Raw genomic sequence first — 24,746 nt, forward strand, 5'->3', positions numbered from 1 at the left:
CCCCCAAAACAATGTAAATGTGTTGATTTTGCAGTATCTGGAATGACAGACCAAATAGGGGTCTTCTTTTTTGGGCCCCTATATGCCACGTGCTTGGGTTCACCTTTACATATTGGGCATCAAACTGTTCAGAGGACCCTAAGCTTTCATATTTCGGGTGTTTTTTCTTGATACCTAAAAGTATGTGGGTAATACGATGCTGCAGGCTAGAAATTTTTAGGTGATTTTTGGAAATGTCACCAAAATCACCAAATTTAGGAATAGTTTGCTGTTTTGTACTTTGTAGTAAACAGACATGCATGCCCAATTTAGATTCGTGGGAATGTGTACTTTCCGAAAATATATGGTTTTCTGGGGTGAACTTACTTTTTTCTACTTTTGCCCCCCCAAATCTATGTAAATGTGTTGATTTTGCAGCACCTGAAATGACAGACCATATGGGGGTCTTCATTTTGGAGCCCCTATATGCCATGTGCTTAGGTACACCTATACATATTGGGCATCAAACTGTTCAGTGGACCCCAGGCTTTCATATTTGGGGTGTTTTACATTGATACCTAATGATGTGTGGGAGATATGATGCTGTAGAGTGTGAGCTTTGAGGTCATTTGTTTCTATAAAACATTAACTTTAGGAGACAATTGCAACTTGGTAGTTTGGAGTACAAAGAAATATTTACCCATTTTTGATTCACCAGAATCTGTTCTTTCTAATAATGGGTAGTTTTCTAGGGTAAACCTACTGTTAGCGGAATGTTTGGCCTTGAAATCAGAAGTATGCCGTTTGGGGAGCGTTGCTTTTTGAAATTTGGTAGTGTACTGCTTGTAGATTTTGAGCTATACAGTGAGAAATCTCCATAAAACTATATATATCTGGTATTGCCGCGTTCAGGAGACATAGACCTTTCCAAATCGGCTGTGTTCTCATACATAAAGTAAATGATGTTTCTGATCTATGTGATTGTTCTTTGTAAAACATGATTTTTCTCATTTTATTGGACACTTAGAAGCCTATATTTTTTTATAGAAGTAAAATTACACCAAAATTCTTGCATATTTTGAAATTTCAGGTTGTCCTGAAAAAAACAGTATATTGTTTTCCTGGTTAAACTAAGAGACCCCCCCCCCAGGAAAGGCCCTTAAAGTGAAAGAGTGCAAAATATCTAAAAACTGCTTGGCAGTAGATGTTCGCATCTAGGACAAAACGGCTGGCAGGGAAAGGGTTAAAGGGGTTGTGTACCGTTCAGCACTTTTTTTCAGTTCAGTTGTTTTCAGATAGTTCTCCAGATTTTTTTCTGACGTTTTCTACTGTTGAAGTTTAAAGGGATTGTTCACCTTTAAATTAACGTTTAGTACGATGTAGAGAGTGACAATTTGCAATTGGTTTTCATTTTTTATTAATTGTGATTTCTGAATTTAACTTATTATTCAGCAGCTCTTCAGTTTGGTAACTATGGTCCAAATTACCCTAGCAACCATGCATTGACTTGAATAAGAGACTGGAATATGAATAGGAGAGGCCTGAATAGAAAGATGAGCAATAAAAGTAACAATAACAATAAATGTGTAGCCTTACAGAATATTTGATTCTTATAAGGGGTCAGCGACGCCCAGTCAGCAGAAAAAGGCAAATAACTATAAAACTATAAAAAATAAATAATGAAAACCAATTGAAAAACTTCAGTTACCTTAAAGGTGAACCCCCCCTTTAAGTCTTTGTGCGACTCTGAATTTATCCTGTGCTGGCCTCAAAATTCTCCCACGGGCATATGAACACATGACTAGAACATAGAATTTAACTGGTACAGGTATGGGATTTGTTATTCAGAAACCCGTTATCCAGAAAGCTCCGAATTACGGAAAGGCCGTCTCCCATAGACTCCATTTTATCCAAAAAAATGATTTCCTTTTTCTCTGTAATAATAAAACAGTAGCTTGTACTTGATCCCAACTAAGATATAATTAATCCTTATTGGAAGCAAAACCAGCCTGTTGGGTTTATTTAATGTTTACATGATTTTCTAGTAGACTAAAGGTATGAAGATCCAAATTACGGAAAGATTTGTTATCTGGAAAGCCCCAGGTCCCGAGCATTCTGGATACCCGGTCCCGTACCTGTATTACCCCCCTGTAGAATGACCTTCTCCTTATATATAAGTCTGCTAATTGGGCCACACTCGTTTACTTCTTTGTTTTCTGTGCATTTCTTTAAATGGTTTGATTGCCTAATGTGGAATGGGTTTTAAGTACAATTAACCAATATTATTTATCCCAATAGATGTGAATCTTTTAATTGGAGGCCCAACATACAGCGATTGTGCCGGCGGTTATTGCTACAGTGAAAGCAGCTTGTCAGCTACAAGGAACAGGTTCATACACTGGTGAGTGTTACATTTTCGTATGTAGGACATTCTTAATGGGGTTAGAACTGGTTACTTGTCCATATTTCTTACTTAAATGGGAAATGCTTCTCACAGCGATGTTTAAGTTTGATTTCCGTGCACAGTCACCCCTTGCCTCACTCCCCCATCAAACTCATAGTTGCCACCAAAGTGCATTGCCCCCAGCCCACCAGGGGATTGCATTGCTCCCAGGCTGATTTACAAACCTTGCTCCCCTGAAAGTAAACAGTTGTTGTGTTGGTATAGAGCAGTGATCCCCAACCAGTGGCTCCCTAGTAACATGTTGCTCTCCAACCCCTTGAATGTTACTCCCAGTGGTCTCAAAGTAGGTGCTTATTTTTAAATTCCAGGCTTGGAGGCAAGTTTTAATTGCATAAAAACCCGGTGTCCTGTCAAACAGAGCCTCCTGTAGGCTGCCAGTCCACATAGAAGCTACCAAATAGCCAATACAGCCCATAACTGAAACCCCAAGTTTAAATGTGAATTTGAATGTGGCTCACCGATAAAAAAAAGGTTGTGGATCTTTGGTATAGACTGAAGGTAACACTGGATTGAGGCAGTGTAGAATTCATTATAATGTCCTTTGTTTTCTGTTTTGTACAAAAAAATGAAATAAACTATTTTGTATGATGTTTCTATGTGTGTCGATTTGTGGGATGTTTCATTATCAGATCCCAACCCCCCGCCACATGTCCTACTGAATATATAGATCTATACACTGTGTTTGGATTTGCTGTTTGATTCTTTTTCCTGTTTAGATCTGAAAACCCGAAATATGCTCCCCGGCTCATTCTTTGAGAGGTGGACTAGTCTGGCCAATGGACTGTACAAGAGCAGGGAGCTGATCAGTGGCTACTTCAGTCAAGGGTCCATTTCAAACCTGCCCAGATACATATGGCTGAGTTTCAATCAGATATGAATGGGGTTGGCATATCACCAGCCTAACCAGTGATATAGCAGCCGAGACTGGGACCAGTGTTACACATTTAACCAGCAATGTATTTGCTCATAAATGTATAATTCTCTGATGTACCACCCCTGTCCTGTCCCTCCCCAATCCCTGCCTCCAGCTCTGCTTCTTTCCCTTCTTCCTATAATCCCGCTCCCATATCGACAATATTTTCTCCCGAACCACCCCCTCATTGTCCCTCCCCTTTCTGTACAGCCAGATTTTTTTTCCCAAAATGGTGACAACCCTAGATATTGGTCAGGCAGGACCTTCTGAGGGCCCATGTATGATAATGTCCCTGGCACAGCACAAGCCCAGTATAATGCCTCTTCTGAGCTGACTGGACTGTGCTGGCACCCAGCCTATATCAGTGCAATGGACTGTGAAAACCTGTTGGTGGCGCCTACTCCAACGAGCAGCGTCTCCTATTTCCCCTACTCATGTATGTCAGTGGGCATGGGTATTCTACTACTTCATTCTAAAGCATGGGGGCAACACCATCCAGCAGGGAGGCAGCAAGATCAACATGGGATTCCTTAAAAGCCTGGGCCCAACAGAACTGAGAAGCTTGATACAGTTGTATCCTGCAATTACATAACTTAAGCCTTGCTCTGTCTACCCCCCTCACCCTGTCTGTTAAAGGGCAAGTAAACCCAGGAATATCAGGGCAGGGGGGCTGCTGTACTGCCTCTTATGCCCAACAGACGTTTCATTGGTAAAGTTACATCCCCCCACTTCAGCAGAACAAAACTTCCTGGTGACTCTGGATGGACCCTCCTCTTCCCATTTTCCCAAAGGGAGTGGTATGTGCAGTGAACCTCGGGGGAGCAGGGTACTATGGGAAAATATTCACTACGAATCAAAATGTAGAGAGATATTATGTACGTCTTTGGCCCAGGGCTCCTTGAATTTCCAGTGGCCTCTAATATCCCGCCTGTTATCAGTAGACCAATCACGGGATGGACTGATGCCCAATGGAACATCACACAGACCTGCCCTTCCTCTGCCCAAATAATACCAAAGGCAACTTTATCATGGGACAAATGTCTTCTAATGACAGTGGCATGTTTATGGGTCAGCTCTTTCTAGACCCAATGAGTCCATTTCTCCTTGGCCCAAAGGATACTAATGGCAGTGACATGTATATCCAAGTCCCTGCTAGGCCCAAAATAACATATTAATAAACACCTTCTGAACCCAGTCTCATTATGTACTAATCCCAGTGATATGTTTATATACACTATATATCATTTGTATGTGATTGATTGACCAAACCTCTGGTATCAGTGCAGATCAGTAGGACTAGGTCCCCTCCTCATATTTCTTCATCCTTAGCATCTCCTTTCACCCATTTCTCCCACCCCTGCCTCTTGATTCCACCTTCACTTCAGTGACCCTTTTCCCTTGCACTAGAGGTCTCCCTCCTCTGTAATGTTCCCTGGCAATACTATAGAACTATAACAAATGCAAGAACACCAATGAAATGTGTATTAACATATTTATTTATAAAGTGATTGTTTTATTTATGCATTTTAGATTAATTCATACTAATTTAGGTTGGGAAGGACTCACATCCATTAGGTTCAAGTTTTAGTGTAAAAGGGATCTTCCTATTTAGAAGTTGATCCAGAGGAAGGCGAAAAACCCCATCTGATGCCGGAGCCAATTTGCCTCAGAGGGGGAAAAAATTCCTTCCTGACTCCCAAAGGGCAATCGGACAAGTCCCTGGATCAACTTATACTAAGAGTTTATGTCAGTATCAGTACTAAGAGTTTATGTGAGGGTTTAGAGGAGGAGATGTGACTGGTTGTTGAGTGGATTGAAAGGATAGGAAGACAATTTGAATAGGAAGAACCACTGAGGAATTGGTGTTGGGAGATTGCAGAGAAGCCTTTGTGTAGTGGCGGTTTTAAAGAAAAAATATCATATGGGGTATAATTGGCTAAAGATGTATATTTGAGGGACCCCTGGGGTGCTTTGGGGGCTAAGGGCAGAGACACTCAGATTCTGGGAGATTTATTGGCCCGGCGATAAAACACCTCCTCTTCGGGGCAACTAATCTCCCCAAACTGCCTCCCGCCGGCTAAAATCTAAATCGCCAGCGGGGTGGTACTCGGAGCACTTAGTTTTCCGAAGTCGCCCAAAGTTTCCTCGTGAGACAACTTTGGGCGACTTCGGAGAACAAAGTGCTCCGGAGGCATCCCATTGGCAATTTAGATTCTAGCCGGCAAGAGGCAGTTTGGGGAGATTAGTCGTCCCGAAGAAGAGGATATTTGTCGCCAAAACTTAGTGTGTGTCTCTGCCCTAAAAGTAAACTATCTGGGGTGGTGTATTGGAAGATAAGCAAGTGATATAAAGAAAAGGACAATGCTGGGGTAGAGTTAGGATATTTAAAGAGGAGATGTCAATTTCAGGTCAATGGGAGAAAGGATGAATCTGTCAAAGAGAGGCCTAGCAGGGCTGTGGGTGTTTTTAAAGGCAATGTAAAATAGGCACTGATGAAAATGTATGGAGGGCTTTAAAGCTGTGAAGATAATTGATTGAAGAGGAGTCAATGATGGGGTAATGTGGCAGGGGGAAGCATCACTGGGGACATAGTGGACAGGAGGAGCTGGTGGTGGAGCCAAAGGTGCATGAAAATAGAAGTCATGGATGGAACTATGGCAGTTGGAGAGTGAGGTGGAGATGTGGCCCTTGAATGTGAAACTTCTGGTGGAGTGATGTAAACTGAAGACACCACTGGTGGAGATGTGGTAGTCTGAAAGAGATATAAATATGGAGCTACAGAAGGAGATAAAGTCCCTGTTGGTGTAGTTGCAGAAATCTTGAAGCCCCCACTGGTTGAACTGCGGTAGCCTGAAAGAAGATGTTGCTGGTGGCGCTGTAGAAGGTCCTGGTTCTGTTTGAGAAACAAAATAAAAATCAGTCAGTAATTTATCATCATAAATTCTCATTCAGAGGCATGACATTTCAGCCTTATTCCCTGGGGAGTCACCACATTACTTTCCTTTCTTTTCACTGGCACAGACTTAGATTCACTCGTGTGCAGCAAAAGCGAATCAAAATATTGTACTGTGAAAGTCTGCAACGATAGGCATCTGACAGTGGAAAGCTCCAGTGAATATATATACAGGTATGGGATCTGTTATCCAGAATGCTCGGGACCTGGGGGTTTCTGGATAAGGGGTCTTTATGTAACTTGGATCTTCATGTCTTAAGTCTACTAAAAAATTATGTAAACATTAAATATCCCCAATAGGGGTCTGGTTTTGCTTCCAATAAGGATTAATTATATCTTAGTTGGGATGAAGTACAAGGTACTGTTTAATTATTACACAGAAAAAGGAAATCATTTTAAAAATGTTGGATTATATGATTATACTAGAGTCTATGGGAGATGGCCTTTCCGTAATTCGGAGCTTTCTGGATAATGGGTTTCCGGATAATGAATCCCATACCTGTATATACATATATTATAAATACATATTATATGTGCATTTGCTCATCACTTCACACATGGGGAGGATTTTGCCCAGGTAATGCACACTTGAGCATCTTCTATCCAAAATCCAAAAACAGTAAGGATTTGGTTCCTACCAATATATACACACACCGGCAGCAGGGGACCAAACTGGCATATGCCCACCATGGAGAAAATGTTGGGCTAAGACTCTGTCGGAAATTGTACCTTTCTCTGTAGATGTTTCTTTTTCCTCGGCTGTGATTAAGGAAACTCCTTGTGGGCTGTTGATGTAATTGGCCACAAGATCACTAACAGGAGAAGCCCTCCAGGGCCATTTGCAGAGCTGCTTCTTCTTCTGCTGATGTCTGTGTACAAGCACGCCACAGCTGTTTCAGGCTCCAGAGAGCTACTCCCTTCAGTCCTGTATAGATTAAGAATTACAGTAAGGAAATAACCGACGTTAAATTCCTGTTTTTGTCCTATTATATAAAAATAATATGAGTATCATTTAATATGAATTCGGCCTCAGAAAAATTCCTATACAGGGAATGGTTCCTATTGGGATCAAAGGAGAAGGAAAGGCTAAAATTAAGTAAGCTTTATAAGAAAGGTCTATATAAATACACCAGTAAACACTCAAAGTAATGCTGCTCTGAAGAAACACTGCATTTCTTTCCTTTTATTGTGTACACATTGACTTCTGTATCAGACTTCCTGTTTTCAGCATAAACCTCCAGGGCAGGGCTTGAGCATGCTCAGTTTGCTCCCCTCCCTGCTGTAATCTGAGCTCAGAGCTGTAAGTGAGCAGGGAGAGACTCAGGCAGGAAGTGATGTCACACCAAGCTTATATGGCAGCATCTATCCTAAACAAACAGAGACAGTGTCTAGAGCTGTTTACTCAGGTATGGTAAAGCATTCTGCAGAATAAATATAGCGTTCTAGCTTGCACTATTGAGGCTAATCTGTTGACAATAAACCGTCTTGGAGCTTTCCTTCTCCTTTAAAGCTAATGGGTCCAAACTATAACCATAAACATTTTTGTGGTACTGAATGTGTATGAACATATGTTTGCAAGTCAACTTGTAATAGTTGAAATTTCAATACAGAATATTGAAAAAAAAAAAAAAAAAAGCTGAAGTACCCCTTAAAATATGTTCATTATTCCCACGCGCCATTATGATAAAACCAACTCTTGCAGCTGTTGAGTTACACTGTGTGATGGTGCAGTCGTATCAAATATAATGGATTCCCTCACCTTTCTTGGCTGGCCGGTTCTGCAGAATCCGGAGATGTTTTTCAATCTCAGCCCTGATGATCTTCTTAGGCGGCAGTTGGGTGACAAATGGGTGCTGCAGGAGTTCTTCAGCACTCCCTCTCTCCGAAGGATCCTTCTTCAGGCAGGACTCCAAGAAGGACACAAAATTTTGTGACCTGAAAAAAAAATCCCCAGATCATTATTTCCATATTCCAGAAGCTTTTACCCAGTACCGGTAACCATTAGCTACACTCTAGAATATAGATATATGTTGCAGCATAGCTATCTATCCATCTATATTTCTATCAATCATCTATCTTTCCCTCTATCTCTTTATCTATCTATCTATCTATCTATCATCTATTGATCATCTATCTATCCATCTATATTTCTATCAATCATCTATCTGTATCTATCTATCTATTATCTATCAATCATCTATCTATCTCTCCTCTATCATCTATCTAATCTATCGATCATCTATTGATCATTTAGCTATCTAATCTATATCATGTTTCTATCATCTATCTATCCTCTATCATCTATCTATTTATCTATAATCTATCTTGATTTGAGACCCATAGTATTGCAGAATTACACATTATACAAATCTTCTCCAAAAGTGATCCCCAACCCAAGATTCCCCACCACCATCCCAAACTGGTAAACAAGGATATCAGTGCTATATCTAGATGTCTATAAGGCTAAGAGGGACAAGGTAAGGTCCTGTGATTTTCCCACACCCTCTCCTGACTGCACCATAGTGCACATGGCCTGTAATCTCACAGTAGTGGGGCCCATAGTTATACTGTTATGCCCCTGAGACATAGACACTGATTATATACATAAAATAGATCATATCCACTCTGCATTCATCTATATTTCCCTGAAAACACACATATCCCTGCCTGCATCTCATGGGACACATTTAAAGTCTGCAGTAGAAAACCCTCTATTTATATTTAGGAGGTATTTAAATAACATACACATCCCCCTGAAATCTCCCCATTATCCCAAATTTGTACAGACAAGGGGCATGGTGAGGGCAGACTGTGGAAGTGGATATAGGAGTATCAACAAGTGTTAATAAGAAAATGTGGGGAGTTCCATGTCTGCAAGCGCAGGTACAATGTACAGTGACACGAGCTGGGACCGACTCACCAGTTGTTTGATTGAAGCCTCGGTGGTTGGGCTTCTCTAATCAGGTGCTCCACCGGGTATTCATCTGCGTATGCTAAAAGTGAAAAACATATATATCAGGCCCATCCAACATCTCTAGAAGTTAGTTATTTAATCTACAGAAAACATTCTTTTTTGCTGGAAATTGCAAATCACCCCAAATTCCTCCCATTCTGATATAGAACCTCTGCTGCTCAATGTATAAAATAAAGTAGCCACAATTGTTGTGATTCACTTACGTGGTTTTCCCTCGGCCATTTCGATGGCGGTTATGCCCAGCGACCAGATGTCACACTGCAAAAGACACACAAAGAGCATTAGAAGGAGAGAATTGGGTTAGTGGCTGTTTAATAAAATCTAAGTAAAAAGGCTACACTTATACAACTCTCTTTTAGAAACATATACATATATTATCATGGGTGCAAAAGTACACGCCATTCTCCTTAGCTCAATTATGGCCAAACAGAACAGAATACAACTTCTAAAATAGCCCAATGCACCGCCTCGTAAATGAACACAATATAAAAGTGTAAAAATGCTTTATTATATATAAACGTGTATACAGTAATACATCTCCATTACAAACAATAGCAGTTACATAACACCAGCGTCACATTGCAAATGAGCAAATATATTAAAGCAGACACATTGTGCAAACAGTTAAGAAACCCAACATTTCAGGAAAACTCTTTTCTCTCCATGAGAAAATGACTGCGTCTATGTCCCATTAGGACTGATAAGTAAATGCTCGGTGTTGTTACAAGTATTATAAGTACAACATACTTTGGTGTCGTACGCCAGGCGCTGGCCCTTCTGCCTTATGGCCTCGGGTGCCATCCAATGTGCAGTCCCGTCTGCTTCGTGGCACAATCCAGTCTGGGGGTCCAGGTCCCAGCTGTTTCCAAAGTCGACTGAAATGACAAATACAAACGGTTAATGGAAAATAACTTGTTTAACCACAATAAGATAGAAACCTGAATTATGAAAGCCCCTGACTCCATATTCACGTTAGCTCCCCATCATCCATTACTCTTATAACTGTAAGTTTTACTCACTGGTCTTCACTTTGGCCGTCTCTGTGAGCATGATGTTCAGGCTCTTGATGTCTCTATGAACGGCCCGGTTCTTGTGGATGTGGTGCAGCCCCTGGGGAGATTGAGATGTAGGTTATAAGACTTTAACAGACATAAGAATAAACATTACCAACAAAGAGATTGTATATATATAATTTATGCAATTAAAGAAGAGGCATTAAGGGGTAAATCTGGCCTTACCTTTAAAACCTCCTTGCAGACATAGCCAATCCAGGTCTCCTTCAGGGATTGGCCATTGGTCCTGCTGATGAGGGTGTGGAGAGAGCCGCCACCACAGTACTCGAGAACAATCTGCAATATATAGAAATTATTTAAGGTCATGTATTCTATCACTTCCAGTGGAGATTGAGAGAGGAATGAACACGATACAGTAAATCATTTCTTACTTCCAAGTGCTCCGATGAGCACTCCGTGAGTGGAGCCCTGTAGTAAGCTCCATAGTAAGAGGCAATGTTCTTGTGTCCTCCGAACTGCTGGAGAAACTTCAGCTCCCTCATGACTGACTCTTCATCCTGGAGTGGAATAATAGAAATCCCTTTAGGTCACATAGGCAACTACACAAATAGGATTGATATATAGAGATTGGAATTATAAAGATACAGTACTCGGCTGATGTTGGCGATCTTCACCGCTACCACGCCTCTTCGATGGTGTCGTCCCTGTAATACAGACAGAAAGGTTGACTTATATACAAGTAGGAAAGAGAGGGTCTAATGCAGCCCCCAAACCAGAAGCTTGATATGTCTGCCTAAATCATTGTGTGATTGTGTCTAGTGATCACAATCTTGTTCAGTTCCCCTACTCTAATTGGTTGGTCTCTTACCTTGTAGACGTCTCCGGTGCCGCCTTCTCCAAGAAGCACATCCTTGGTCAGCCGACCATCAGGAGGCTGGAAAAGAAAAAAGAAGGATTTTATTGATAACATAATATTCCCCAGGGTACAAAACATGTCTCACTTCCGGCAGTAGCGGCGAGTGTTTTACCCTCCTTTCTACTCACCTTATAAATCTCGGAGAGGGATCTGGATTCCGCCTGTGGCTGAAGGAGAAGAGAAAAATTTCAATTACATTCTATACTTTATTGTTCTCTATACAGCAAAACCCTAAATTCAGATAAAACAGTAGCAGTTGCCTTACTTCCTCCAGGGGGCGCAGAATATCATTGCGCCCAAGTTTTTTAGCTCTTAAAAGAGCTGTTGGTTTAAAAAGTCGATATCAGCTGACGTCAAAGGAAGATGGTTTTTCCAAACGCCAAAAATCAGATGGAATTTTGCTGAATATCTCTATATAACAATCACTGCTAAATCGCTTGAGAAAATCGCTTCGAAAACGCTATAAAAACGCTTCGTCGCTTGGAAATTTCACTGTGTGGAGACATAGAAAGAAAAGAAGGAGAGTTGTGAGCTCACATGCACCAGCCCTCTCTGCATATACGTATCAGGATCCAACAGGTTGCAGCAATTTCCCCTGTATTGCGGCACCATCAGATTCTTCCCATCTATTATAATATGAAGGCCCAGTCCCTTACTTGAAATTACAGACTCTAAACATCCATGAATTATCACAGAGAAAAGGGACTATGTACAGGCAGCCAGGTCTGACAGGGATTGCTGGGATTTGTATTTTATTAAGGCCAATTAAGACTACAGGCTACCAGGTCTGACTAAGGGATTCGACTGGGATTTGTACATGTCCAGTAACAGTGTCAGAAGACACACAGGCTGCAGGTTTTGACAAGGGATGCTGGGATTTGTGGTTCAGTAATAGTTAGAAAACCATAAGCTGCTGGTCTGGCAAGGGATGCTGGGATTTGTACTATAGGCTGGTTTGACAAGGGATTCTGGAATTTGTACTATAGGCTAAAGGTCTGACAAGGGATGCTGGGATTTGTAGTTTATTAAGTACAATAAGACTACAGGCTGCAGGTCTGGCAAGGGATGCTGGGATTTGTATTATAGGCTACAGGTCTTACAAGGGATGCTGGGATTTGTACTATAGGCTACAGGTCTTACAAGGGATGCTGGGATTTGTACTATAGGCTACAGGTCTGACAAGGGATGCTGGGATTTGTTTTTTAGGCTACAGGTCTGACAAGGGATGCTGGGATTTGTGGCACTATAGGCTAAAGCTTTCTGACAAAGGATGCTGGGATTTGTCAACCTATAGGCTACAGGTCTGACAAGGGATGCCTCAGATTGTACTATAGGCTACAGGCTGACCAAGGATGCTGCGATTTTTACTATTAGGAACAGGTCTGACAAGGAGCTGGGATTTTTACATATAGGACTACAGGTCTGACAAGGATGCTGGATTTTTACTACAGCGCTGCAGCGTCTGAAAAGGGATGCTGGGATTTTTTCCACTACAGGCTGCAGGTCCTGACAAAGCGGGATGCTGGATTTGTATTTATTAAGCGGTGCAATAAAGACTACACGGCTACAGGTCTGACAAGGGATGTGGGATTTTGTATGTCAGTAACAGTTAGAGACCACAGGCTACAGGCCTCTGTCTGGCAAGGGATGCTGCGGAATTTGTCACTATTAGGCTGGTTTTGACAGGAATTCTGAATTTGACTATTTAGGCTAAGGTCTGACAAGCGGATTGCTGGGATTTGTAGCTTTATTAAGTACAATAAGACTACAGGCGATGCCCCAGGCTTCTACTGGCCAAGGGATGCGGTGGGAATTTCGCCTATTATAGGCTACAGGTCTTACAAGGAGCTGGGATTTTGTCACTATAGGCCTACAGCGATCTGAACCAAAGGGCATGCACCTCGATTTGTTTTCTTTTAGGCTACAGGGTCTGACAGGGACTGCTTCTGGGATTTGTTTTTATAGGGCTACAGGTCTGACAAGGCACGCCATGCCTGGTCAGAGGTTTGCTATCTATAGCGCCGTAAAGTTCTGACAAAGCCGGATCGCCTTGCGCCGATTCTGTACTCGACTCACTAGAGCTACTACGGCTCTTGCACACAGGCGACAGTGCTGGATGCCTAGCATTCACCATAGTAGCGGTTATAGGCTACAGCTCTGACACAGGGATGCTCGGGAATTATTTCTGACTCGATTTAGGAACCAGGTCGTTCTTGACAAGGGATGCTTGCGGGATTTTCTAAGCCGATCACTAGGCCTGCCCAGGTATCTCATCCCTTGTAACAAGCGTAATATACATCCTTTAGATAAAACTCGACATGCGACTTGACAGCGTAATTCGGTAGCAGCAATACGAGAGTACTTAGATCCGCTCTACTGACATATCGCTCACTAACACACTTACTACAGGCTGGACCCTACTAGGCTTCCTGACAAGGAGGATCGCCTAGCATGAGATTTGTACTGTCCTTTGCATAGGGTCACCAGGTCTGATCAAGGGATGCTGGACTCGAATTTGTCGCTTAGAACTGTCAACTAGTGCCTATCTAGAATCTAACACCAAAGTTAGAAGACCACAAGAGCTGGCAGTGCTGACAAGGGCATCCGCTGGGATTGTAGCGGTATCGTAGTAAAGTAAGACAAATCTACATGTTCTGACAAGGGATGCTGGATTTTGTAGGTCAGTAACAAGAAAGACCACAGGCTGCAGTCTGACAAGGATTCTGGGGCATCTGTAGGGACAGGTAACAGTAAGAGACTACAGGGTCTGACAAGGGATTGCTTGGATTGTACTATAGGGCTTACAGGTATTACAAGGAATTCTGGGAATTTCTATAATATTAGGCTACAGCGTCTGACAAGGGATGCTGGGATTTTTTAATAGCTACAGGATCTGACAAGGAATGCTGGGAATTTGTAGCGTCCAAGTAACAGTTAAGAAGGACCACACGGCTACAGGTCTGACCAGGGATGCTGGGATTTGCTTAGGTCCAGTAACAGTAAGAAATCTACAGGCTCTGGACAAGGATGCTTGGGATTTGTTAGGTCTAGTAACAGTTAGAAGACTGCAGTCTGAACAAGAGAATGCTTGGGATTTGTACTACAGGCTCTAGGTCTGACAAGGGATGCTGGGAGTTTTAACTACAGGCTACAGGTCTGACTAAAGGGTATGCTGGGATTTGTACCTATCAGTCTCCTACAGCGCTCTGACAAGGGCATGCGGCGAGTGTTTTACTACAGGCTACGCGGTCTGACAAGGATGCTGGGAGTTTTATACAGCTACAGTCCCTGGACAAGGGATGCTTGGGTATTTTCTAGAGAATTAGTAACAGTTAGAAGACCTATCTAACGCTCGGCTTGCGTCTGCGAAAGTGATGCATGGGATATTATAGTTAATTAACCGCGCCCTCGAAGACTTACAGTGTGCAGGTCTGACAAGAGATGCTGGGATTTATCCTATAAGGCTACAGGGTCTGACAAGGCCATGCTGGATTTGGTAGGTCAGTAACAGTTAGAAGCACCACAGGCTGCAAGGTCTGACAAGTGATGCTGGGATTGATATGTCAGTAACAGTTAGAAGACTACAGGTCTGACAAGGGATGCTGGTGATTTGTACTACAGGACTACAGAGTCTGACAAGGTAGCTGGATTTTTACTACAGACTACAGGTTGACAAGGGATGCTGGGATTTGTAGGTCAGTTAACAGTTAGAAGACCACAAGGCTGCAGTGTCTTGACAAGGCGGATAGACTGGAAATTTTTACTATAGATTACAGACTACTGACAAGGGATGCTGGGATTTTTACTATAAAGGCTTAACAGGTCTGACAAGGATTTTGCTGGGATTTAAATTTATAGGCGTCTAACATTGTCTGACAAGGGATGCTGGGAATTGTACTATAGGCTAAAGTCTATGCTGGACAAAGGATGCTGGATTTTAACTATAGCTACAGGTCTGCACAACGGCGATGCTGATCTTTACCTATAGGCTACAGGTCGTGACAACGTGAAAATGCTGGGATTTTTACTACTAGGAACAGAGATCTGACAAGGGATGCTGTGGATTTTAACTATAGGCTGCAGGGCTGACAACGGGATGCTGGGAGTTGGTGTTACATAGGCCTACAGGTCTGACAAGCGGATTGCTGGGATTTTGTCTTTAGGCTAAAGGTTCTGAACAAGGTGTATGCTGGGATTGTAGCGCCTCAGTAACAGTTAGAAGACCACAGGCTTGCAGGTCTGACAAGGGATGCTGGAATTTGAGGCATAAAAGTAGAAGACTACAGGGTTCTTGACAAGGAAATGCTGGGATTTGTAGCAAGACAGTAACAGTAAGAAGACTACAAGGTCTGAACAAGGGATGCCTGGATTTGTTAGGTCACAGTAAACAGTTAGGAAGACTACAAGGTCTGACAAGCCGGATGCTGGGATTGTAGGCACGAGTTAAAGTAGGAAGCTACAGGTTCTGACAAGGGGGATGCTCTGGCGATTCTGTACTATAGGCTGCAGGTACTTCTGCGACAAGGGATAGCTGGTGATTTTAGTACTTATTAGGCTACAGGTCTTTTACACAGGATGCTGGGATTTGCTACTATAGGCCTACAGGTCTGACAAGGCGCAGCCTGGGAGTTGTTTGTTTAGGCTACAGCGTCTGACAAGGGATGTTGGAGCATTTGTACAATATAGGCTAAAGTTTCTGACAAAGGATGCTGGGATTTGTATATAGGCTACAGGTCCTGACAAGGGATGCTCGGATTTGTACTATAGGCTACAGGTTCTGACAGAAGGGATGCTGGAATTTTTACATAAATAGATAACAGGGTCCTGACTCAAGGGCATGCTGGGAATTTTTTACGTATAGGATACAGTCTGACAAGGGATGCTGGGATTTTTACTACAGGCTGCAGGTCTGAAAAGGGATGCTGGGATTTTTACTACAGGCTGCAGGTCTGACAAGGGATGCTGGGATTTGTATTTTATTAAGTGCAATAAGACTACAGGCTACAGGTCTGACAAGGGATGCTGGGATTTGTATGTCAGTAACAGTTAGAAGACCACAGGCTACAGGTCTGGCAAGGGATGCTGGGATTTGTACTATAGGCTGGTTTGACAAGGGATTCTGGAATTTGTACTATAGGCTAAAGGTCTGACAAGGGATGCTGGGATTTGTAGTTTATTAAGTACAATAAGACTACAGGCTGCAGGTCTGGCAAGGGATGCTGGGATTTGTATTATAGGCTACAGGTCTTACAAGGATGCTGGGATTTGTTACTATAGGCTACAGGTCTGACAAGGGATGCTGGATTTGTTTTATAGGCTACACGGTCTTGCAAGGGTATGCTGGGATTTTGTACTATAGGCTAAAGTTCTGACAAAGGATGCTGGGATTTGTACTATAGGTTACAGGTCTGACAAGGATGCTGGGATTTGTACTATAGGCTACAGGTCTGACAAGGGATGCTGGGATTTTACTATAGGATACAGGTCTGACAAGGGATGCTGGGATTTTTACTACAGGCTGCAGGTCTGAAAAGGGATGCTGGGATTTTTACTACAGGCTGCAGGTCTGACAAGGGATGCTGGGATTTGTACTATAGGCTACAGGTCTGACAAGGGATGCTGGGATTTGTTCTTTAGGCTACAGGTCTGACAAGGGATGCTGGATTTTGCGTCAGTAACAGGTTAGAAGACCACAGGCTGCAGGTCTGACAAGGGATGCTGGGATTTGTAGGTCAGTAACAGTAAGAAATCTACAGGTCTGACAAGGGATGCTGGGATTTGTAGGTCCTAAGTAACAGATAGAAGACCACAGGCTGCAGGTCTGACAAGGGATTCTGGATCTGATAGGACAGTAACAGTAAGAGACTACAGGTCTGACAAGGGATGCTGGGATTTGTACTATAGGCTACAGGTATTTACAAGGAATTCTGGGATTTTTAATATAGGCTACAGGTCTGACAAGGGATGCTGGGATTTTTACTATAGGCTACAGGTCTGACAAGGAATGCTGGGATTTGTAGGTCAAGTAACTAGTAAGAAGACTACAGCGTCTGACAAGGGATGCCTGGGATTTTGTACTATAGGCTACAGCGTCATTACAAGGCAATACTGGATTTTAATATAAACTACAGGTCTGACAAGGGATGCTGGGATTTTTACTAAAGGCTACAGGTCTGACAATGGATGCTGGGATTTGTACTATAGGCTATAGGTCTGACAGGGGATGCTGGGATTTGTACTATAGGCTACAGGTCTGACAAGGGATGCTGGGATTTTTACTATAGGATACAGGTCTGACAAGGGATGCTGGGATTTTTACTATAGGATACAGGTCTGACAAGGGATGCTGGGATTTTTACTACAGGCTGCAGGTCTGACAAGGGATGCTGGGATTTGTACTATAGGCTACAGGTCTGACAAGGGATGGGATTTTTGCTACAGGTCTGGCAGGGGATGCTGGGATTTGTACTATAGGCTACAGGTCTGACAAGGGATGCTGGGATTTGTACTATAGGCTACAGGTCTGACAAGGGATGCTGGGGATTTGTACTACTACAGGATTAGGATACAGTCTGACAAGGGATGCTGGGATTTACTATAGGATACAGGTCTGACAAGGGATGCTGGGATTTTTACTACAGGCGCAGGTCTGACAAGGATGCTGGATTTGTACTATAGGCTACAGGTCTGACAAAGGATGCTGGGATTTTTACTATAGGATACAGGTCTGACAAGGGATGCTGGGATTTTTACTATAGGATACAGGTCTGACAAGGGATGCTGGGATGGCTGCAGTCTGACAAGGGATGCTGGGATTTGTACTATAGGCTACAGGTCTGACAAGGGATGCTGGGATTTGTTCTTTAGGCTACAGGTCTGACAAGGGATGCTGGGATTTGTAGGTCAGTAACAGTTAGAAGACCACAGGCTGCAGGTCTGACAAGGGATGCTGGGATTTGTAGGTCAGTAACAGTAAGAAGACTACAGGTCTGACAAGGGATGCTGGGATTTGTACAGTACTACAGGTCTGACAAGGGATGCTGGGATTTGTAGGTCAGTAACAGTAAGAAGACTACAGGTCTGACAAGGGATGCTGGGATTTGTAGGTCAGTAACAGTTAGAAGACCACAGGCTCTAGGTCTGACAAGGGATGCTGGGATTTGTACTACAGGCTACAGGTCTGACAAGGGATGCTGGGAGTTTTACTACAGGCTACGGGTCTGACAAGGGATGCTGGGAGTTTTACTACAGGCTACAGGTCTGACAAGGGATGCTGGGATTTGTAGTTTAGTAACAGTTAGAAGACCACAAGCTGCTGGTCTGGAAAGTGATGCTGGGATTTATAGTTAATTAAGCGCTCGAAGACTACAGGGTGCAGGTCTGACAAAGAGATGCTGGGATTTGTACTATAGGCTACAGGTCTGACAAGGGATGCTGGGATTTGTAGGTCAGTAACAGTAAGAAGACTACAGGTCTCACAAGGGATGCTGGGATTTGTACTATAGGCTACAGGTCTGACAAGGGATGCTGGGATTTTTACTATAGGCTACAGGTCTGACAAGGGATGCTGGGATTTGTACTACAGACTACAGGTCTGACAAGGGATGCTGGGATTTGTAGGTCAGTAACAGTTAGAAGACCACAGGCTGCAGGTCTGACAAGGGATGCTGGAATTTTTACTATAGGTTACAGGTCTGACAAGGGATGCTGGGATTTAATTTATAGGCTACATTGTCTGACAAGGGATGCTGGGATTTGTACTATAGGCTACAGATCTGACAAGGGATGCTGGGACTTGTAGGTCAGTAAGAAGACTACAGGTCTGACAAGGGATGCTGGGTTTTGTAGGTCAGTAACAATAAGAAGACTACAGGTCTGACAAGGCATGCTGGGATTTGTAGGTCAGTAACAGTAAGAAGACTACAGGTCTGACAAAGGATGCTGGGATTTGTACTATAGGCTACAGGTCTGACAAGGGATGCTGGGATTTTTACTACAGGCTACAGGTCTGACAAGGGATGCTGGGATTTGTACTATAGGCTACAGGTCTGACAAGGGATGCTGGGATTTGTACTATAGGCTACAGGTCTGACAAGGGATGCTGGGATTGTTCCTATAGACTACAGGTCTGACAAGGGATGCTGGGATTTGTACTATAGGCTACAGGTACAAGGGATGCTGGATGGTCTGACAAGGGATGCTGGGATTTGTAGGTCAGTAACAGTAAGAAGACTACAGGTCTGACAAGGATGCTGGGATTTTAGCTACAGGTCTGACAAGGATGCTGGGATTTGTACTACAGGCTACAGGTCTGACAAGGGATGCTGGGATTTTTACTACAGGCTACAGGTCTGACAAGGGATGCTGGGATTTTTACTATAGGCTACAGGTCTGACAAGGGATGCTGGGATTTGTACTATAGGCTACAGGTCTGACAAGGGATGCTGGGATTTTTACTATAGGCTACAGGTCTGACAAGGGATGCTGGGATTTGTAGGTCAGTAACAGTAAGAAGACTACAGGTCTGACAAGGGATGCTGAGATTTGTACTATAGGCTACAGGTCTGACAAGTGATGCTGGGATTTGTAGTTCAGTAACAATTTGAAGACCACAAGCTGCAGGTCTGACAAGGGATGCTTGGATTTTTACTATAGGCTACAGGCCGGCCCAGACTGGCAATCTGTGGGTTCTGGCAAATGCCAGAGGGGCTGCTATAAGGTCTCATAGAAAGTCAGTATATAGTGGGCTGGTGGGAGCTGTTTGGGCCTCTGTGTGGGCTGATTGGGCCTTTGTGTATCTGAAATGCCAGGGCCTATTTTAATTCTCAGTCCGGACCTGGCTACAGGTCTGACAAGGGATGCTGGGATTTGTAGGTCAGTAACAGGTAGAAGACTACAGGCTGCAGGTGTGACAAGGGATGCTGGGACATTCAGGACATGAGTAACAGTGACTGGGATTTGCAGCTCCAAAACTTTTTCCTTTAAAGCTTTTTAAGAAGTCAGTTTTATATACAAAGTGAGATGCAACGAGAAATATGGAAATTAATAGAATTGGAGGAGAAATACCAAGTGGCCAACTGTCAACTGTCACTCCAAACACTGGGTGACCCCTGTTATATGGGAACATGGGGATTTCAGACTTTTCCCCTTAATCATTTCTTAACTTTTCCTTAAAGCTTTTTTAAGAAGTAAATGTTATATGCAAAGTGAGATATAGAGAGAAATATGAAGATTAATGGCCATTAGAGGAGAAACCTGAACAGCAAGTGGCCGTCACTCCAGATGTTGCCATAGTGACCCCTGTTATATATTAACATAGGAGATTTCTGACATTTTATTATTTCTTAACTTGCATTTCTGACTTTTTATTATTTCTTAACTTGCATTTATTTTAAATATAAAGCAATTGGAATCCCAAATGTTATTTTATTCTTTCTGTATTTAGCCTGACAGGTGTGTAGTCTCCCTGCATCCCTGTTCCTTCCCCCAACCCCAACTCTCCTATAATCTATTAAAATGACAAAACCAAGGCTAATATCCCAGGCGCCATCTAGTGACTCAATTTAGTAGTGATTTTCTTCATTTATATCATTATAATTCATTTATTCCCATAAATTGTCCCCCCAGTGTGTGCTGTGCATCCACTCACCTCTGATCCCAGGAATGAAAGTGAGAAATCCGTTATTTAACTGTCAGTTAGTCGTGCGGCCAAATGCCAGGATGTACTTCTGTGTATTTATCCTGAGTTGTCTGTAGTCTGCCTGTTTCCCCAGTCCTCCCATAATGATATTTTCTATTAGAATATACACAAAAGCCAGGCTAATATCCCAGGCACTAGCCAGTGTCACACTCAAATAGTCATTTCCTTCATTTCTGCCATTATTTCCCTTAATGCCCCCGTGTATCAATGCTCCACTCACCTCTGATCCCATAAATAAAAAAGTGAGTTTACAGCCAATCACGTTATATGTTTATATCCTGATAGTGATTGGCTGCAATTTGTAGGTCAGTAACAGTAAGAAGACTACAGGTCTGACAAGGGATGCTGGGATTTGTAGGTCAGTAACAGTTAGAAGACCACAGGCTACAGGTCTTACAAGGGATGCTGGGATTTGTACTACAGGCTACATGTCTGACAAGGGATGCTGGGATTTTTACTATAGACTACAGGTCTGACAAGGGATGCTGGGATTTGTAGGTCAGTAACAGTAAGAAGACTACAGTTCTGACAAGGGATGCTGGGATTTTTACTGCAGGCTACAGGTCTGACAAGGGATGCTGGGATTTGTAGGTCAGCAACAGTTAGAAGACCACAGGCTGCAGGTCTGACAAGGGATGCTGGGATTTGCACTATAAGCTGCAGGTCTTACAAGGGATGCTGGGATTTGTACTATAGGCTACAGGTCTGACAAGGGATGCTGGGATTTGTACCATAGGATACAGGTCTGACAAGGATGCTGGGATTTGTAGGTCAGTAACAGTTAGTAGACACAGGCTGCAGGTCTGACAAGGGATGCTGGGATTTGTAACTACAGGCTGCAGGTCTGACAAGGAATGCTGGGATGTGTAGTTCAGTAACAGTTAGAAGACCACAAGCTGCTGGTCTGACAAGGGATGCAGGGATTTGTAGTTCATTAAGAGCTAGAAGGCTGCAAGTCTGACAAGGAATGATGGGATGTGTAGTTCAGTAACAGTTAGAAGACCACAAGCTGCTGGTCTGACAAGGGATGCTGGGATTTGTACTATAGGCTACAGGTCTGACAAGGGATGCTGGGATTTGTACTACAGGCTACATGTCTGACAAGGGATGCTGGGATTTGTACTATAGGCTACAACTCTTACAAGGGATGCTGGGATTTGTACTATAGGCTACAGGTCTGACAAGGGATGCTGGGAGTTTTTCTAAAGGCTACAGGTCTGACAAGGGATGCTGGGATTTGTACAATAGGCTACAGGTCTGACAAAGGATTCTGGGATTTGTACTACAGGTTACAGGTCTGGCAAGGGATTCTGGGATTTGTACTGCAGGCTGCAGGTCTGACAAGGGATGCTGGGATTTTTACTACAGGCAACAGGTCTGATAAGGGATGCTGGGATTTGTACTATAGGCTACAGGTCTGACAAGGGATGCTGGGATTTTTACTACAGGCAACAGGTCTGATAAGGGATGCTGGGATTTGTACTATAGGCTACAGGTCTGACAAAGGATTCTGGGATTTGTACTACAGGTTACAGGTCTGGCAAGGGATTCTGGGATTTGTACTGCAGGCTGCAGGTCTGACAAGGGATGCTGGGATTTTTACTACAGGCAACAGGTCTGACAAGGGATGCTGGGATTTGAAGTTCAGTAACAGTTAGAAGACCACAAGCTGCTGGTCTGGAAAGGGATGCTGGGATTTATAGTTCATTAAGAGCTCGAAGACTACAGGGTGCAGGTTTGATAAGGGATGCTGGGATTTGTAGGTCAGTAACAGCTAAAAGATCACAGGCTGCAAGTCGGTCAAGAGATGCTGGGATTTGTAGTTCAGTAACAGTTAGAAAACCACAAGCAGCTGGTCTGGCAAGGGATGCTGGGATTTGTACTATAGGCTAAAGGTCTGACAAGGGATGATGGGATTTGTATTTTATTAAGTGCAATAAGACTACAGGCTGCAAGTGTGACAAGGGATGCTGGGATTTGTACTATAGGCTACAGGTCTGACAAGGGATGCTGGGATTTGTACTATAGGCTACAGGTCTGACAAGGGATGCTGGGATTTGTACTATAGGCTGCAGGTCTGACAAGGGATGCTGGGATTTGTACTATAGGCTACAGATCTGACAAGGGATGCTGGGATTTGTACTATAGGCTACAAGTCTGACAAGGGATTCTGGGAGTTGTACTATAGGCTAAAGTTCTGACAAAGGATGCTGGGATTTGTACTATAGGCTACAGGTCTGACAAGGGATTCTGGGATTTGTACTACAGGCTGCAGGTCTGACAAGGGATGCTGGGATTTGTACTATAGGCTACAGGTCTGAGAAGGGATGCTGGGATTTCTACTATAGGCTACATGTCTGACAAGGGATGCTGGGATTTTTACTATAGGCTACATGTCTGACAAGGGATGCTGGGATTTTTACTATAGGCTACATGTCTGACAAGGGATGCTGGGATTTTTACTATAGGCTACAGGTCTAACAAGGGATGCTGGGATTTGTACTATAGGCTAAAGTTCTGACAAAGGATGCTGGGATTTGTACTATAGGCTACATGTCTGACAAGGGATGCTGGGATTTGTACTATAGGCTACAGGTCTAACAAGGGATGCTGGGATTTGTACTATAGGCTACAGGTCTGACAAGGGATTCTGGGATTTGTACTATAGGCTACAGGTCTAACAAGGGATGCTGGGATTTGTACTACAGGCTACAGGTCTGACAAGGGATGCTGGGATTTGCTTGTCAGTAACAGTTAGAAGACCACAAGCTGCTGGTCTGGAAAGGGATGCTGGGATTTATAGTTCATTAAGAGCTTGAAGACTACAGGGTGCAGGTTTGATAAGGGATGCTGGGATTTGTAGGTCAGTAACAGTTAGAAAACCACAAGCTGCTGGTCTGGCAAGGGATGCTGGGATTTGTACTATAGGCTACAGGTCTGAAAAGGGATGTTGGGATTTGTAGTTCAGTAACAGTTAGAAGACCACAGGCTGCTGGTCTGGCAAGGGATGCTGGGATTTGTAGTTCATCAAGAACTAGAAGGCTGCAAGTCTGACAAGGAAAGCTGGGATGTGTAGTTCAGTAACAGTTAGAAGACTACAGGCTGCAGGTCTGACAAGGGATGCTGGGATTTGAAGTTCATTAAGAGGTCGAAGACTACAGGGTGCAGGTTTGATAAGGGATACTGGGATTTGTACTATAGGCTACAGGTCTGACAAGGGATACTGGGATTTGTACTATAGGCTACAGGTCTGACAAGGGATGCTGGGATTTGTACTATAGGCTACAGGTGTGACAAGGGATGCTGGGATTTGTAGGTCAGTAACAGGTAGAAGACTACAGGCTGCAGGTGTGACAAGGGATGCTGGGACATTCAGGACATGAGTAACAGTGACTGGGATTTGCAGCTCCAAAACTTTTTCCTTTAAAGCTTTTTAAGTAGTCAGTTTTATATACAAAGTAAGATGAAATGAGAAATATGGAAATTAATCGTTTTAGAGGAGAATTACCAAGCGGCCAATTGTCAACTGTCACTCCAAACACTGGGTGACCCCTGTTATATGGGAACATGGGGGATTTCAGACTTTTCCCCTAAATAATTGCTTAACTATTACTGAAAAGCTTTTTCAGAAGTAAATGTTATGTACAAAGTGAGATACAGAGAGAAATATAAATATTATTAGAATTAGAGGAGAAACCTGAACAGCAAGTGGCCAACTGTCAACTGTCACTCCAAACACTGGGTGACCCCTGTTATATGGGAACATGGGAGATTTCAGACTTTTGCCCTTAATCATTTCTTAACTTTCCCTTAAAGCTTTTTTAAGAAGTAAAT

The 24,746-nt window shown here is 43.2% G+C and overlaps 2 protein-coding genes across 14 annotated transcripts in view; one reads left to right on the forward strand and one right to left on the reverse strand.

Annotated features, from left to right (window-relative positions):
- The window catches only part of LOC121393181 (traf2 and NCK-interacting protein kinase-like), a 44,618-nt gene extending 33,328 nt beyond the window's left edge, over positions 1–11,290 (reverse strand). The window contains exons 1-10 of one of the 2 annotated variants that reach the window (XM_041560944.1): positions 11,165–11,290; positions 10,947–11,000; positions 10,728–10,853; positions 10,522–10,632; positions 10,303–10,393; positions 10,031–10,158; positions 9,487–9,541; positions 9,230–9,302; positions 8,069–8,244; positions 7,069–7,234 (exon numbers count right to left, since the gene is read on the reverse strand). In XM_041560944.1, the coding sequence (XP_041416878.1) occupies positions 7,122–7,234; positions 8,069–8,244; positions 9,230–9,302; positions 9,487–9,541; positions 10,031–10,158; positions 10,303–10,393; positions 10,522–10,632; positions 10,728–10,853; positions 10,947–11,000; positions 11,165–11,290 (1,053 nt within the window). In that variant the 3' untranslated portion in view covers positions 7,069–7,121. Of the gene's footprint in view, positions 1–7,068; positions 7,235–8,068; positions 8,245–9,229; positions 9,303–9,486; positions 9,542–10,030; positions 10,159–10,302; positions 10,394–10,521; positions 10,633–10,727; positions 10,854–10,946; positions 11,001–11,164 lie in introns of those variants that run through there. The other variant, XM_041560945.1, reaches the window with a different exon arrangement.
- The window catches only part of astl2a.S (astacin-like metallo-endopeptidase 2 gene a S homeolog), a 265,316-nt gene that overhangs the window by 78,217 nt on the left and 162,353 nt on the right, over positions 1–24,746 (forward strand). For 10 of the 12 annotated variants that reach the window (XM_041560923.1, XM_041560925.1, XM_041560924.1 and 7 more), the window contains one exon: positions 2,278–2,380. The gene's annotated coding sequence lies outside the window, so the exon portion shown is untranslated. Of the gene's footprint in view, positions 1–2,277; positions 2,381–3,159; positions 4,849–11,171; positions 11,234–24,746 lie in introns of those variants that run through there. The other 2 variants (XR_005960812.1, XR_005960811.1) reach the window with 2 other exon arrangements.

The sequence above is a fragment of the Xenopus laevis genome, chromosome 4S (genome assembly GCF_017654675.1).
Source record: "Xenopus laevis strain J_2021 chromosome 4S, Xenopus_laevis_v10.1, whole genome shotgun sequence".
Taxonomy (NCBI): domain Eukaryota; kingdom Metazoa; phylum Chordata; class Amphibia; order Anura; family Pipidae; genus Xenopus; species Xenopus laevis.